The 17377-nt window shown below is 41.5% G+C and overlaps 1 protein-coding gene across 1 annotated transcript in view; it reads left to right on the forward strand.

Annotated features, from left to right (window-relative positions):
• Nucleotides 1-17377, forward strand: part of THSD7B (thrombospondin type 1 domain containing 7B) — a 294353-nt gene that overhangs the window by 35244 nt on the left and 241732 nt on the right. Inside the window, exon 3 of the mRNA XM_018568480.1 lies at nt 15479-16289. Within this exon, the coding sequence (XP_018423982.1) occupies nt 15479-16289 (811 nt within the window). The remainder of the gene's footprint in view (nt 1-15478; nt 16290-17377) is intronic.

Below are 17377 nucleotides of genomic sequence, written 5' to 3' on the forward strand. Positions count from 1 at the left end.
TTGTTATTTTTCATCTTCAGAAATCTTAAGTCCTTCGCATTAAGAATTCATTACAAATAACCCCATTCCAATTTCTTTATTCAATTGACCCACCAAAGCTGGGAACGTTTTAACCCTTACATATTCATAATGTCTCACATCCCCATTGTGGTGTGACTTCCTCAACATGTTGCTTCTCATTTTGCTGGACTACATTATCCCCTTGTCACTCATTTTGATGACAATAGCATTCGCCTCTGCCTTTACCTTCACAATAATTTCAGCAATGCTTTCCTTTCATTGAGGATTAGGTTGTCCTGCCCCATAGAAGACCAATCTAGATTATGTAGGTGCCATTCCACCAATCTCAAAAATAGGGATTCAAGTCTATCAGTCAAGAGGGGACAAACTGTGGAGGATTTAAGTCTAAAGCCTGTATGTAAGGTGATTTTTATTTCTGTCTGTGTTCCTGTTGCAGATTTTCTCTCACTTCCTGTCTGGCAAAACCTTTGTCAGCGGAGTAAAAAGTGAGGGGAAATCTCTCTAATGGACCCCCAGATAGCAATTAATACCAGACAGGGGTTCTAATATTTCCCCATCCTATCGACATACTCTTTATGGTTAATTTCAACTTTCAGCTTGTGTAGCAAAACCGATTTCAAGTAATTATTTTAGCTAATCTAAAAAAAAACTATTTGATGGCTTTAATAAATATGTAAATGAGCTAATATCTATTTTTAGATGGGCCTGGTGTTCTTTAATTTCATTATATTTCATCCTCACAGCCCTGCCATGTTAAATTCCACTTCTTCTCGCATTTTCTTCCTCTTGCCTTCAGCTAATTCTTTCAGCAGTATGCAATCTGCAATTCTCTAAGATTCATGTATCTGTATTTACAAGCTTCCAGACCTTTCCATTCAGTATGGTAATCACAAGTTAATGTCCAATCTAATGAATACAACTTAATGAACCATTAATGATCCCTAATGGATTCTTACCATATTGAATCCAGGCCGATATAAATAGACTCCATCTTGCCTGGGTCTGTTAGACTCCCGGCTCAGTCCTCAGAGAGTTTGAGAGAAACCTCTGTACGCAGACTGTCCTGATAATGAAGTCCTGGAATCATTAACACATAGCCAATATCTTTCTCATTATTGGAAAATGATTCCTGTTCTCTGGGAAACTGAATTCACTTTCCGAGTATTGATCAGAGAAGAGATGAGAAACCTTCTTGATCAATCGGACAATTTAATTGCTCTGCGGTGTGTTTGATTTTATTTGGAAGTAAATATGATGCTCTTGAGAAAGACAGCTGGCCTTTTGCTTTCCAATTACAGGGGCTCCATGATATTTTTTACATTTTTCATTTTTTTTAATGCAAATAATTTTATGTACATAAAGTATGCCACAGCATAAAATGCATGCATTAATACACATTCGTCACATTACAGAATGTTTAGATCAAATCTTTTATTTTGCCAATTTGGGCATCCGTAGAGGAAAAAATGCTGATTGCACATTCTATATTCCATGCCACAGCTGATCAGCCTCTTTGGTTCTGGTCACCCTTTTGATAAGCTCATATGAGCAGTAGCGGAGGAAACTTCTTTCCTTTGCCTATTCTGACCGCTTTGCCCCTTGTGAATATCCCATGGACCAATCGGAACGGTCCCTTGCCCTTTTGGCAAAGACGTATTACAGAATACAGTACCTCACAAAAGAAAGAAGGACACCTTTTAGTGCAAAAATATTTTCTTAACTGACACTCCACTTCTCTACTCCCGATCACATGAAATCACATGTCCGCTCCCAATTACATGTAAAAGTCAGGGCAAGTTTTTTTGTTCCTCTGTAGCAATCCTTATCTGCAATCTTTGTACCTTACCTGTTACATAATTGCTCTGCAGCCGGCATTTGTCATGGTGGAGGTGGTAAATCTCAGTCTCGATCTTGATAACAATCCGTATGGGATGTAGTGGTGGTCACTGCAATAAACTGGCCTTCTTCTGGTGCCACTAAGGGTTGGAGTTTGTGCTGGAGGTGGAACCATCCAGTGAAATCAGCACCTTTCCCTCTGCCTGTAAAAACAGACTGACAGCATAGTACCTCCAAATCTCTTCCCATTGTCATGTGACCACACCGCGTTACCAAATTAAACTTGTGTCGCAATTCCTTTTCCTAAACTGCATCTTTTGAAACGGAAAACCAGGTCACTTTAAACTTTTGCAATTTAAAGGTAAATATTAATTTTAGAAGATTGCTGAAGCAGAATTACAAACTTGTACTGAACTACGTATGAAGCTGTAGTAAAATAGTATATATTTCTACAGGTATGTTGGTCAAAAAAGGGACATTTGAGGAGAAAAGAGGGAGGAATGAATATGAGTAAAAGGGTAAGGGACAGTGGGAGGGGATGCTACAGGTAGTATGTCTGTCCCTGGCATTGCTTTACTGCTTTAACACACTAAGCAGTCCAAGTTAGGCTTCAGGTTTTAGATTAAAGATTAAAACTGTATGGACATTACTATGAAAAACAATGCAAACATCTCAACAGAAAAAAGTATAAATATATATATATACTTGTATTGTGTATTGTTTACTTGACACTTTACCATACCTGAATGCCGCTCTTAATAACAAAAACGGTATATTATTATTATTACAGATCTACACTAAGCTAAGCTATGTTCATTTACATTTGAAAGTTAAATTACAGCCAATAAGGGAGTTCCCATTGCACAGAGGAATAATAGATGAGCTCTAGTCAGAGGCTTTGAAATATTAGTAAGAAAATAAAACACATTTTGTAAGGATGCACAAAAGAGGGTTTCTGATTCATGTATTATAGTCAAAGCTAAAAAAAAAAGTAGTTTTTTTAAGTCCGCTAAATATGGAATGTTGGATATGAATATTATGTAGTCTTGTATCCATACATGATTGAGTCAGAGGAGTGACTTATCCCTTAGGGGGGAAATCTGCTCTGTCTGAGAGTTCAGTTAGACAGAGGGATCCACAAAGCACAAAGATCACCCACAACTATATATATATATAACATTTCAGTTTAAAACAGATCTTCAGCTTAAAAAAAATTCCCCCCTTCCCACACACTGTTTTTTTTAAATTCTGTTTATTCATACCTTAACCTACCCCTGCACTTAACCCTTGCAGTGCAAGGGTAGCCCCAGTGCAAGGGTTAAGAAACGTTTTGCCTAGAGCTCTTCTTTATCCTGGGTGGTCTTCAGTACTGCAGAAAGCTGCATTTACTGTATTTGCTGGCGTATAAGACTACTTTTTATACTTAAAAACATCCCCCGAAAATCGGGGGTCGTCTTATACGCGGGGTATACAATGTATACCTTTAGTTCGTTTAGGCCAAGCTGGCCCAAAACGAACATCCCTAATCTCTCAGCCCGCTGGATGTGCGGTAATACTGTATGTACGGTAGCTTCGGCTACATACAGTAGCTGAGCCAATCACAGCGATCGATGTACACAACCTCTGCCAATCCAAGCAGGCTTTGTATTCATTAATACAATACATCGCTCGCCATGCTTGGCTCAGCGCGGTATACTGTATGTAGCTGAAGCTACCGTACATACAGTATTACCGCACATCCATCCATGATGTTTTTAAATGGTGTTGCCTCGGAAGTGGGGTAGTCTTATATGACGAGTATAGCCCAAAACCTATGTTTTAAGTGGAAAATTAGGGGGTCGTCTTATACACCCAGTCACCTTATACGCCGGCAAATACGGTACTTAATAATGTCAGCTCCACTATCATTCTATAGCATTGTACTGTAAGCCCAGACTGACATGGTGAAACACCCCCTTTAAATGCCTCCCAGACATTATATTCCAGTGTTACCATTGCCCATCACCCATCCATCCAATCAGCCCAACCAATTCAACCCAGAAACATTTTTTACCTAATTTCCTTTGCAACTTTTGCAACTTTTTTTCCTTCGAGCTCAATGATTCTGTCATTTCTGTATCAGGCACCCATCACATAACAGACACAAAAAGTAATTTAATGCTGTTCAGGCCTTCGCTTTAGAAGATATCTTGAACTATAATGGTTTTTTTCCTACATAATGTATAAACCCAAAGGAAAGGCGGAACATTTTTGGAGAATCATTTCATGTGGGGTGATTTCCAGCTTCCAAGCAATATTCTTCAGGGGTTTTTTTTTTTTGGCTTTTCACAGACGTGTGCAAGCTCTGCTGGGAGTTACTATGCAGCAACCTTTCTGAGCGGAACAGAAAAAGCAAAATGAATATATTCACAATGTAATCACCTTCTTTTAAACTGTTAAGCTCTAGGGACTGGTAAACCATAACAGCTTTGTACCGGCAAAGTACACCTGTCACAATGAATTAACATTTTAATAGGACACTAACATAGTAGTATATCATATTAGCTATGTGTACCAGAGATTTCTAGCACAGACAGTGCAACAATGTGCAAGGCCATACATATCCGAAAGAGCAAGCAAATGATTCAAAGAGTTCTATGCAGTCAATCAGCCAGGCAGATTTTAGGCAGAACCATGGAAGTTGACTTTTGACTGCCTATGGGGTCAGTGCCCTGTGCCCTTTTTCATTTTTATTAAATTATATTTAAAGCCCACACTTTTGTTGTTGTTGAAAAATAGGTAAAGGGCTACAATCTCCGTCAGGATTATATTGCCGTATGTGCCCCGTTTAGGGAAATTCAACCTCTTTCTTGCCAGCATAGCTGAAAGTGGAGTAGAATCCAACATATTGAGTTGTCACCAGAACAGGTAGAACATTAGAAAAATCTACCACTGGGGATACTTGTTCTTCTTACTTTTGAGAGTCTCCTTCTGACCTACTACCATGTTTACGGGACAGAAAATCTCCCCAGTTGGACACAGATGGCAAAAAAATATAATTTCTACATGCAAGCCTCAAATAAAACCCATTGGATTCTACTCTGAGTCTTGGTGAGTTGACACTGCTTGTAAATCTTGTCGAGTCAGAAAAATGCCATACTGTCAATACAGCCTTGGTTTCATGAGGTATAGCTTATGCATAAAAAGACTTTACAAACAGAACACGTGGGGATATTCATTACCTGCTTCCGCATTGCTTGTAATTATATAATATTTTACATTTGTTTCACTCACAATTCCACCCACATGTTGACTCACATACTGTACATATGTTTTATTTGTATTAGTTTTATCACTGGTGAAGGGGGCATTATTGAACCCCCAGAATGTATTGTTTTTTATTAAACGTCTTCAATGGAATAACCATACATCATGGACTCTTATTTTCGGTTGTGATGCTCCTTTGTATCTTTCCGGCTTCATTCTGAAGTGTTTTCTGTAGACCCTTATGCACAAATTGGCTGTTCACACACTTCAATCCTTCAACTGCACACTATCTCAAGGAAGTGGATCCAGTCTAGTAATCCATTGTCATTGGCCCACTATTTTATCTGACAGAGCTCAGACGAACATTCCAGAGTAAAGGTGCAGCACGTAAACTGTGGAAAAATTCAGTTCAGTTCGGATATTTCGTTATTTCAGGATTCGGATCCGAAATTCAGTTTGGTTCGGGTTGGGACTACTGACCTTGAAAGATGGATCAGCCATTTTAAATCTACCTATTCACCCTTCCTTTTTTGTTCTTTATAGCTTCCACAGCTGTATTACTTTGGAATGCTCCATGTTTTATGCCCCCTGTGAGTCTTGGTTAGTTGAATACCTGTCTGGGGCTGGTGGTTAAAACAGACACTTTGGCTATTTATGCTACCTGGTGGCTCACAGTTTAGCTGTGATTGGTACAAAAAAGTTATAAATTGCAATGGATATTGTTTTATACATTTGCATTATCTTGTTAATTCCAAGAAAGCTGTTGCCTTGCCCTTGTTTAACCTAAACAGTCAGCTTCTATGTAGTTTTCTTCAAGGGCCTCAAGGGCAAGGGCCTACATTTGAAAAGTGATTCAATCTGCCTATGCATCACAGGAGTCAAGTTTTGGTGGCCCTTGTATCGCAGGATCCCATAGCAGTCGTTCAGCTTGCATGTGTAGAGCGATTAGGCCTCCTGTCCCGCCTGTCTATGTAAACACTAGATACCTCATATTTATATATAGAGCAGTCTCTGCACTTCATCCAGTCAAAGTGCTCTCTTGGGCTGATTTAGAAGTGCTCTCCCCTCAGCATCCATCCAAATTAAATGTGAGAACCTTCGACAAAAAAGAAATTGCTCTGAGGCCTTGATTCCGAGGGATGAAAAGAAAAATCAATTGTGGTTTCATTAAAGAGGGAAGAAAGTTGAGGCTCACAATTGGCTATGATCTAATGCTAAAAGCATCGATTTTACCACTTTCAATGGTAAACACATTTCATGCTACAATACTCGTTGTCTTGTCTCTGCCCGCCTCGTGTGATTGCATATTCAATATGTTACACTTTTTAAAGATCATCACTCGAGTAACTGGCATAAACACAATCTCTGCTTTAGCTCAAGTTGTTCTCCGAGTGGATTTTAAAGGCTCCCTGACCCCCATTATCGAAGCCGCTTTATTTGGTATAATTTATCAAAGCTTGCTTGGAAGGCCGTAATGTTTCTTGTTGTTGAGGTGAAATAATCTTTATCGTTTGCGTCTGCTAAATATTGCAGCACAGACTCCAAATTTACACCTTAAGTGAAGATGTGATTTTCCTACGCAGGACCAAGAAACATACATTTTAAATCCCTCTACTCAGCAAAATATACTCACCATTCCTTCCTTTGGAGGGAGCAGAAGGAACCATCGTGTATAAGACATGGGTCCTTGAAGTCATAGCTTACAAAGGGGTACGAATTCTCCCCAGTAAAAGCACTGGTGATTGGCCCATTGCTGTCACATGGAGAGCCACAGCCTACTTCATACCCAGAAGTACCCAGAAAGAAATACCCAGAGTATTTTCTTGTGCTTGTGCTAGCCTAGAGTAAAAATCCTTGTGCAAGCTAAGTGTCTGTTTTAGGCCCCTTTCCCATGTCCGATCGGGTCTGCCTGTCAGTTGTTCAATCAGCAGACCAGAGTGGATGTCTAATATAAGTCTACGGACAGCCGTGTATAAACGGAAGGACGCCCTTTTACACCCGGTTATTGCAGTTTGCAATAGAGGAAAAAACTGTATGGACACGGTCGGATGTGATGTGAAGGGGCACACTGATGTGAAGAGATGGACTCTGATCTAAAAGGGTTGACTATGATGTGATTGGGAGATTCCTGATTTGAAGGAAGGGACTCTGATGTAAAAGGGGGACTCTGATGTGAGGAGGGGGCTCTGATCTGAAGGGGGGGGGGGATTTTGATGTAAAGGGAGCACTCTGATGTGAAGGGCGGCTCTGGTGTAAAGAGGGGCTCCTGATGTGGAGGTGAGACTCCTGGTGTAAAGGGGGAACTATGATATGAGGGAGGCTCTGATGTGGAGGTGAGACTCCTGGTGTAAAGGGGGAACTATAATATGAAGGGAGGCTCTGATATGAAGGGGAGACTCTGATGCAAAGAGGGGTTTCTGATGTGGAGGGGAGACTCCTGATGTAAAGAGGGGACTCTGATGTGAAGGGGGGCTGTGAAGGGGAGACTCATGATGTAAAAGAGGAACTCTGATGTGAAGTGGGGCTCTGATGTGAAGGGGGGCTCTAATGTGAAGGGGCGACACCTGATGCAAAGGGGGACTCTGATGTAAAGGGGGGCTCTGTTGTAAAGGGGGTCTCTAATGTGAAGGGGGGCTCTAATGTGATGGGGGGACTCCTGATGTAAAGAGGGGACTCTCATATGAAGGGGGCCTCTGATGTGAAGGGGAGACTCATGATGTGAATGGGAGACTCCTGATGTGATGGAGGGGCTCTGATGTAAACACAGGAGTACCTTGAGAGTTTGCATATTTTCAAAGGGTGTTGTGACTGAAAAAAGGTTGAGAAACACCAACCCAAACAACAACAATTCCTTGTGTATTTTTTGCCACCTTCACCTGATGAAAGAAAACGATCAGACAGGGTGAAATCTTTTTCGTGTGTCTGGATGTGGTTGCGGCATAAAAGAACCTTGAATTCAAACTTTTTGGAGTATGCTAAAAAAAATATGCCAATGAAAATGGACATTTCAGTGTCGTAATTTGGTTGGAGTTGAACAATGCAGCAGACACCTGGGTGTTGCTATCAGAAAATAAAACGCTTTCATACTGAATATGATTGAAAATCAAAGCGCATCTGAAAAAAAAATCAATGCAAAATTGATGCATGTGTGACGTGCATTGGAGCGGAGCTGGTTAGATCTCTGAACATCAACTATTAACGAATGTGTCCCAGTCGGTGAAGCTGGAAGGCCCGCTGGCAGGAAAATTTGCTGTTCTACTAAACTGGCGTCTTTCCAGTTAATGTGATACCTGATGTGAGGATGATGGAATTGTGAATCCTAGCCCCTGTTGGAGGCTCTAAACAGCCCAGAAAGTGGCAGCACCTGTGTAATTAGAAATCCTCTTATACTGTATGGGTGTTGTGTCTGAAGATACAATCCCTCCAGACTGATAGAAAGGAGATAAACACTTCCAGTTGTCTCAGCAGACTTAAAGCAGAGCTGAAGCCAAAACTTTTTTTGATTTAGTTTTGGATAGAGTAAGGAAGGGTTAGCTTTTTTGCTATGTGTTCCATTGGGGATATTTTCCTTCACTTCCTGTGTGTTCGCCACAACAGGAAGTGAAACGAAATCTATCCAAAATAAAAGAAATCCCTGGTGGTCATCAGGCTCACCAAAACCACTGAAAGATTTCCCACCTATTTCTGTTGTGGTGACCATGTGTGATTTTCTCTCACTGATAACGGTCACAAGGACAAATAGAGGGAGTGAATCTGCCTAATGGGAACACAGGCAGCAAGAAAAACCTGACCATTTTGGAAATTAATTATCGCTCACCCAAAAAATGTTGGGCTTTAGTTGCAAATTTTCCTTTAAGTGAGTGGAGTTTGGTGGTGTATACAACAGTAAGAGGTAAGTATTTACCTACCCCGGCATTAAATCTATACAATACCGGGCAAATGGCAACCTTCTGCCTTGCCCAATGTTAAGTTTAATCTCAAGAACCTACAAATAGGCTTTACAGCTGCATGCCCTTAACGGATCATTCCACCCGAAACCTTAAAAATTCCATGCATCTCGGAATTTGGTGCTTCAATGCCGGTGTCACTGTGGCTTGTGTTGATTTTTTTTCCTGACCGCTGTCATTAGCTCTTTTGCTTCCCATCTGTTCAGTGTGCAACTGCCAGAGAGGCTCTCCCAGGCTGTAGCACAGCGCAGCAGATGAACAAGCAGACCTGACAGAATACCGTTTTCGCTATATTTCCGTAAAATATATGCACATTTTTTAAAGCTGAACTCCAGGCACACAAACTTTCATTTGCATATTTTCTTTAATAGCCACAAAGGATATAAATCCACTCTATGTGCACCAAATGCCTTTGCAAACCCTTGTGAAAGCAGTGGTGGCACCATTACTGTGCTGTACATAGCCTGTGCATAGACTAGAGCGGCGGGAGGGGCCCAGCAGGCAGAAAACTATAGGAGGGGGCAGAGACAAGACCAAGGAAAGAGAGCAGCAGTGACCAGTCTTTGTTACAGGAAGCTCCAACTTTCACACTGGATTACTACAAGGATCTGGAAGAAATACACAAAGCTCACCAAGATTTAAGAAGGAATATACATGACTCTTGTATGAGGACAATATCTGCCAATCTTGGGGTGCAGCTTTAAAGAAATAGGTAACTTGCAAATTTAAGCAACCCAAAACAATCAAACAGATATCACATGTCACTGACCTGAATGCAGTCTGTGGAACGCATAAAGATTGTCACAGACATGTCACACACATGCGTGGCCAAAATGGTGTTCTGTGCGACATATTCATATACCCATCCGTAACATGTACATAAAGTTCTATAAAAGGAGGCAATGTAAGGATGTAGCATTGAGGGCAGTGTGTTCATACCAGACACACCACCCTCAGTGCGTGTTCAGCGCCCGGTCAAACAGCATCATTAGTTATTATGGTCTGTAGAGCCGAATGCATCCTAGCAACCAAAGACATTGTTCAGCCAACAGCATCCTAGCAACCAAAGACTTTGTTCAGTTGACAGCATCTTAGCAACCAGTGACAAAGTGTGTATGTGTGGGGGGGGATATCCCGCTGGGTGACTGTCCCCTCCTCTTCTCTCAGGTATCAGAAGATTGCCGCTCGTGCGTGATGATGTCATCGCTCACACGCGTGGTGACATCACCCGCATGCGCAGTGACATCCCGGTGGGGTAACACCCGCTAACCGCTCCGGGTGTCACTCAGCATCGGGACACCACTGGGCTTATGTTCCCTGTTCTTTCCTACTAAAAGCTCCACTCTGAGAACTCCGGCCTGTCTCAATGCCAACATATAGTTGGTCTTAATTACCTCCCATTTCCTTATCTCAGAATGTTTTGAATTTGTTGCAAGTGGAGCAACACATTTTAAAAGTAGCATACATAAGAATTACCTGAACCTGTCGTGACGTGTCGAAAATATGAATGTATCTGTTGCAATGTTTTCATGAATTAGGTGAATTTCGAATGCGTCCATAACTCCACAAATTCTTTATTGAATTGCAGCCAGGGAGTTAAATTGAAAATACCAGTCACAAGATAAATGGTTGTTGAAAAGTAACAGGTTAATTTTATGGGCCCGGCAACCGCTGCTCACTCTTTACCACTATTTGCTTTTCCAATGCTCCATTCATTGGCTAGAGCCAAGTAAAAGACCATGCATAGATGGAGGTTGGTCGGCTTGGATTATACATAAGACTAAGTTCCCTCTTCTGGGTCATGGAAGGATCACAAAAGGATCATGGAAGGAAGGGGAGTGAGTCACATGTTTCTCCATATTAGAGATGCACCAAGTAGTTGATATGGCTTCAGGGGGCAGTAGAGGTGTAAACAATTGCTATATCTCGTCAATAAGTGCAAAAGTGGGAAGGTAACATTAATGTTTATTTTCCCGTTGATGTTACGTATGTCCCTGCGCCCGCAGGAAGCCCCTCTAGTCCTTGGTCATCAGAGTCTCTTCTCTGTGCTGTAGTCAGCAGTCCGGTGTCGTGTCCTCCGGGCACCGGCAGTATTTTTCGGTAACTCTATTTTACGGGTAGAACTCGGTGTTAACAAAACATTGCTTTTAAACAGATGGGTGTTTTTCTTTAACAGCCAAGAGCAGATGGTCTTATTAGGTTTTAATAGGAAAAAAAAGTTCGGGGAGGAGAAATGTTTGAAGAATGTTTTAAATTTTTCTGAAATAAAACAAAAACAAAATGCGATTATTGGGCAGCAGCTGGAAATAATGGTTCTTGCCGGGGGTATACTCACCTTCTGTTAACAGGAGTACAGCTGTGCAGACTTAAAGCAGAGCTGAAGCCAAAACATTTTTTTTATAACCTTTAGTTATAAAGTGTGGAGAGAGAGAGAGAGGAAGATTATATATAAAGAGTGTGATGGAAATAAACAAGTGTGATTTATTTGGTAATAAACTTAGTTTGGTAATAAAGTTGGTTGTGACCTTTTTCAAACCTGCTTGCCGTGTGGCTACAAACAACTTGTACAACAGACCCCCATATGTACCCCCTTTTGGGGTACAGCCCGTGTACCCCAAAAGACGACCAAAGCAAGGCCGTTGTCATTACAGCATCCACTGAAGAAAGAAACCTTTAAACTATGACACAGTTCAGGATAAGAACTGTAATGTTGATCACCTCAAATGTATTATTTCTTGACAACTCATCGTCTACTTTGATGCAATCTCCATAATAACGGTATCTATAAAAGCGCTTCGTATGCGTTCGCAGTGCTGAGGTTTAGGTCGCCGCAAATAGTCTCGCTGAATTATTGCTTCATGTAACATTTTCATGATTTTTTTTATTAAATGAGAATCTCTTTTTCTTTCTTTTGACTGATGGTGACCTTGATGCCTGCTGGAATATAGCAATATGGAATATCATCTGAATAGCACAAGCCAGAGATAAAAAACAAACAAATGGCACACAACAATGGAGGAGCGCTCACTATTAATATTGGTGCGCTTAGACAATCGAAGATTTTTTACTTTGCCGAGTTGTTTTCCCTGAGACAATCGTTCATAACTGTTATGAAGACAATTGGAAAATTATATTTCATTTTTATGAGGCTGGCTAATGTAAAAACAGGGTGTGTGGTTCTACCAGAATTTGATTCTTAAACCCACAATTTAATCCAGCTTTCTATTCATTAAAAAAAAAAACATATTATCTAAGCCCAAAACCCAAAATATAATAGATTGCAGCTTACTGGTCCCTAGATGTGGTGGCTGCAATAGTTTTCAATTTGGTGATCCTGCAAATAAAACAATTCCTGTCTTAGAGTGACAACCGTCACTCATCATACTCTATCTATGGAGAAACAGCGTTGTCACCCTTGGACAGCAACTGTTTTAGAACTACAGAACGCCTCAACCTCTCCTCGTCTTCAAACTTAGCAAGGAGGTTTTCTGTAGTCCACAGAGGTGCACTGGGATGGGCTTATAACACTGGTTGAGATAATACCGCATAGTGCACATGAGACAGGACAGCACCAGATTTCTCGCAGTATCAACAGGTTTGTTTTTGCGCTTATCAGACAGATATAGCAAAATGCTTTCGAATGCATATTTAAAGTGTATGTAAAGGAAAAACTTTTTTTTTTCCAAAGATGAGCATTGAACAAATATTTATTTAAAAAAAAGTTGATATTTTACATTTTCATCCATCAATCTGTCTATCCATGTTTGTGAATTCAAATTACTAAGTATATGTCTTAAAAGATGTGTGATCTCCTGCATGCTATGTTACTCTCATCCACCGCACACCAGCTACGCCCAGAAGAATGATGGACATAGGTTTGCAAGAGTTCACCTTATATTTTACACTGCAGTTCTGCATGGCTCATGTTTCAGGTAGAGGCGGAGGGTGGTTGAGATATTGAATCAACATCCAGCATTCAAGAAGAGTTCAGGAATGCATTTTCACTTAAAAGAGAACCTTTTTTTGGCTATAGTTCTTTTTTGGGTCACAGGAGGACATTTACTAATGTCCTCCTGTGACCTAAAGTCAGCATAGATCGGGCTAATGCCTGCTATATCCGGACAGCGCAGAGCCGCACTGCAGCCAGGAAAAGATCCGCCCTGCTGCTTAATTGACAGCTGATTCTGCCTTACTAGAGCCAAAGCCAGCTGTGCCCAGCGGTTGGTGATCGCTCAGTCTCAAGCTATAGAATCAGCATATGACAGGCAGCTACAGTGTGAAATGCCAGCTGAAACTTTTGGGAAGAGTACATTTTACTCTCCCAATAGTTCTCCTTTAAGTAAAGATCAAATACATGATGTTAGGCTTGCTTTAACTGTGTATGCATTTATGTATCGGTCATATAGAGACACCCATATTTATATTAGGGTCAGTTGGGATAGGGGCAATATGTCCAGAGCTGATTTTTCCTGAGCATGCTTTTGGTACAAGCAGAATAGGATTTAGGGCTTGAGCGTATTTTAGGGGTCAAGCTAGTGTTAGGCTCCCTTTAGAATTTAGGTTAAATGCTATGGTTAGGTTTGGCAAGGTTAAACGAGAACTATGGGGTCAGGGCTTTTCCCCATAGTTCTCCTAAGGGTCACAGGAGAACACAAACTAGCGTTCTCCCGTGACCCAAAGCTCAGTATAACGCGAGCTACAGCTCGCGGTATACTGAGATGCTGCAGCCAGAACGGATCCCGACAATACTGTCTGGATCCACCCAGCTGCATGAGTGACAGCTGGCTCTGCCTATCTAGAGGCAGAGCCAGCTGTGCCCGCCCCCTCCCCCGTCCTTTACGCCAGTCAGTGCTGGAGGATCGCACAGGGGAGGGGGGAATCCCTGCAGGGAGCCGTGAGTGACAGTGAGTCGGCTCAGATTATGAGGCTGAGCGAAAATCACTCGCCTCATAATTCTCCTTTAAGTATTCAGGGTTTGGAGTAGGATTTTAGTGATGGAGAATTTTAAAGGAGTCCCAGCATATCCTCTCCTGTTATATATAATGCAATCAAAGCTTACTTGAAAAAATCCCCTTGATACCTTCTGTCTGCTCATCACTTTCATCAACTTCCTGGAATTCCAGTGTTCTTTGCATCTCTTTCCCTGCTGCTTGATGTGATGCCATCTTAATTTCTCAAGACTACATATCCCATCATGCATTGCTTCCGGTAAGCAATGATAATGTTACATTATTCAGATGTTGAGCTGTAGTACAGAAGGCAGGCTCTGTGAGAGTGCAACAGGAGGTGCATATTCACAGAGCTGAGTGAAATTGTGTCAGTGCATTGAGGAAGTACATCCTTTTGGCATCTTCAACAAGTTCACAAACCTCTAGATAGATATGATTATTAGGAGTGGGATAAAACGTATAGAAATTAAATACAGATCTATTTTTAGTTTTGACTGTGGGTACTGTTCAAGTTTTTAGTGCTCAGGTAGTGGAGGTCTAAGATTGAAGGGGTTGCTTTTGTGTAGTTGGGGATACAAAGCTGGCCTGGTATGCTATGCACACTATTGGTCCATACCCGGAGCCTCACACCAAAAATGCCAGCGTCAGGATCCCGGGGCAAAGAACAAATGTATTGACCAGCATGTTTTTGAAATGTGGGTAAAAATAGGGAACATGGGGAAGCACACAAAAATGTGCAAGCATGCCACACTGTTAATTTTATCCTTGGGGGAATTGAACCCAGGACCCTGTTGCTTCAAAGCAGGAAACCTAAACACTTACCATATCAGTGGAGTATCTGTAAAAAATAAGTCGAGGCAACTGGACTTGCTGTATTTAAATCCAGTTGCCTCAACTTATTTTTTACAGATATACCATGACCTGGATGAATGAGAACCTTCACAGACATATCAATGGAGGCTTCCTGCATTGGTCAGACCTTCTGAAGACCAGGCGAATCCTGAAGACTCATTCAAATGAATTAGTAAATCAGCACCCAGTCTTCCTGATAATGGTTAGACTGAAAAACGATCTTATGTTTATTAGACTTGTGCGCCGTCAAAAAATTTGTTCTGTTTCGTTTCGTTTCGGAATATCCGTATAGACTTCCCCTGTAGACACCTATAGCTGCGGGATAAGTACGTCCCCTGTGGTGGGTGACATGGGAGCCAGGGGTTTCTGCATAAATATGCATGCCCTACAGTTAGAACATTTATGCAACAGTGCAATCTTCTAACTGCTGCATTACGACATCAGGAACATTTAGTCTATTAGTGTGAAGCATCCATATACCAGAGAGGAGGTCCTACATTTGGGAAGTGCCCATAACTGCTTAAAATGTATCCACCTTTTTAATTTTAGTTCCTTCTTAGTTTCTTTTTTTTATCACTTTTATCTTTTGTGTTACTGACAGCTCATGAAAATGCCATTATTTTGCAGGTCCGTGGGGTCAATGCGTAGGAGAATGCGGACCAAGTGGGCTACAGAGTCGGTCGGTTTGGTGTGTCCACGGGGACAGCTGGGTTACCCACATCTCAAACTGCAACCCAGAGGAGGAGCCAGCAAGCCAGCAGAACTGCTTTAAAATCTGCAACTGGCACAGAGAACTCTATGAATGGGAGACTACAGAATGGGACCTGTGTGTTCTTGTACCTTATCTCCACACTGGGGTTACGTCAAGAACTTCGGAATGCGTCACAGCCCAACGCGGACTACAGCATAGACAAGTGAGTTGTGTCCACAAGAACAATAGATCCATAACCTCTCTGGAAATCTGTGAGTACTTTACTCCGCGACCAGCAAATGAACAATCGTGTCTGGTACCATGCCCACAGGATTGTATTGTTTCGGAATTCACACCGTGGTCCACGTGCAGTAAAAACTGTGGGAAACATCTTCAGCACAGGACTCGTTTTGTCATTTCGACATCTTTGTACGGTGGCTCAGACTGCCCAAATCTCACAGAATGGAGGCCTTGTCCATTCTATGGCTTCTGCTCTTTTGGGGAAGAAGATCATATGTACAGTCTTAAGGTTGGCCCATGGAGCGAGTGTAGGTTGCCTCATCTGAAGGAAATCAGTTTTAGTGGAAGGACCATGTTGGATTTTGGCTCAGATTCAGGTGAAAAGAGTACATTCAAACAGGAGAGCCATCGATCACAGGAAGGATTCGATAGATGGGATATGGAGATTGGTTATCAAACTCGCCAAGTACAGTGTACACGAAGTGACGGAAGGAATGCATTGCTAAGGTAAGAATAATGTTTGTATGACTAATATTCAGTATGTCTGCCAGGGACGTGTTTAATATTGATTGGACCCTTGGGCTAACATCTTCTTGGGCCCCCCCGTCCCTACCCGCCATGCTCCTCCACCACCTCACCCCATACCCGCCCAGTCCCTGCCATGCAATGCAGAGCAGACATCAAAGGGAGAAGTGACCCCGCATGAGATGTCACGCAGTCGTGCTATGCACCGTACGGCAGGAGCAGAGCAACAGTATGCAATGCATTGTGAACAGAATGGTGCCGTGGCTCAGGGGGCCCCACAACAATGACTAGGCCCGGGGCAACTGTCCCCTTTGCCCTATGTTAAAGACGGCCCTGATGTCTTCCAACTGTCATTTATTAAAGTCTGGAGCAGTTTACAAATTTTGAGAACTCAACTAAATGTCAAAGCAATAGTACTAAAGTCTTAATGTCTTTTTGACCTTAATGCAATAAAAAAAGTTTAAAGAATAATAAAAGTCAATTCCTGTAAGTGTGGGCCTCCTAATCAAGAAAAGAAAAAAAAATTAAGGTTTTATATCACTTTAAACAAAAGCAATTCTTCATTGCCTTAGTCTATCATTCCTTGTCCTGCTTTCTACAGGGTAGATGGCGTGTATAACTGTTGCATTATGTGCTTTTGAAATATGTTCTGACCTTGGGCTAATCTTGAGAGAGGCTTTTGTTATATCTGACAAGTTTTGAAGAACTGATCAGGATGTTTAAAAGGAAAGTGAACATAACTACGGGTAGCATCTGCTTATGTAGTCCTTCATGTCTTCATGAGGTTCCTTTCTTCTTAGACAAGCTCTAAATGCTATAAAATGTATTTATTAAAGGTTTAAAAAGGTGTTTGTTTTTTTTCTCCACCATTGTATTTTATATTTTTATTTGTGGTAGTATAAATCACGAGAGAAATAAGGGGCCATTGTTTCTGAACTCCACGTAAAAAAGCTAAGTGACTAGATGACTTTCTGGATTTAACACTTTCTAAAGATCAGATAAGCTGTAGAGAAGTCACAGGTCCTTAAAGTAACACTAAACTCAGGAGTTAAATCTTACATATGTATTTA

This window comes from Nanorana parkeri, unplaced genomic scaffold, assembly GCF_000935625.1.
Source record: "Nanorana parkeri isolate BGI_ZX_2015 unplaced genomic scaffold, ASM93562v1 scaffold1194, whole genome shotgun sequence".
In the NCBI taxonomy this organism is placed as follows: Eukaryota; Metazoa; Chordata; class Amphibia; order Anura; family Dicroglossidae; genus Nanorana; species Nanorana parkeri.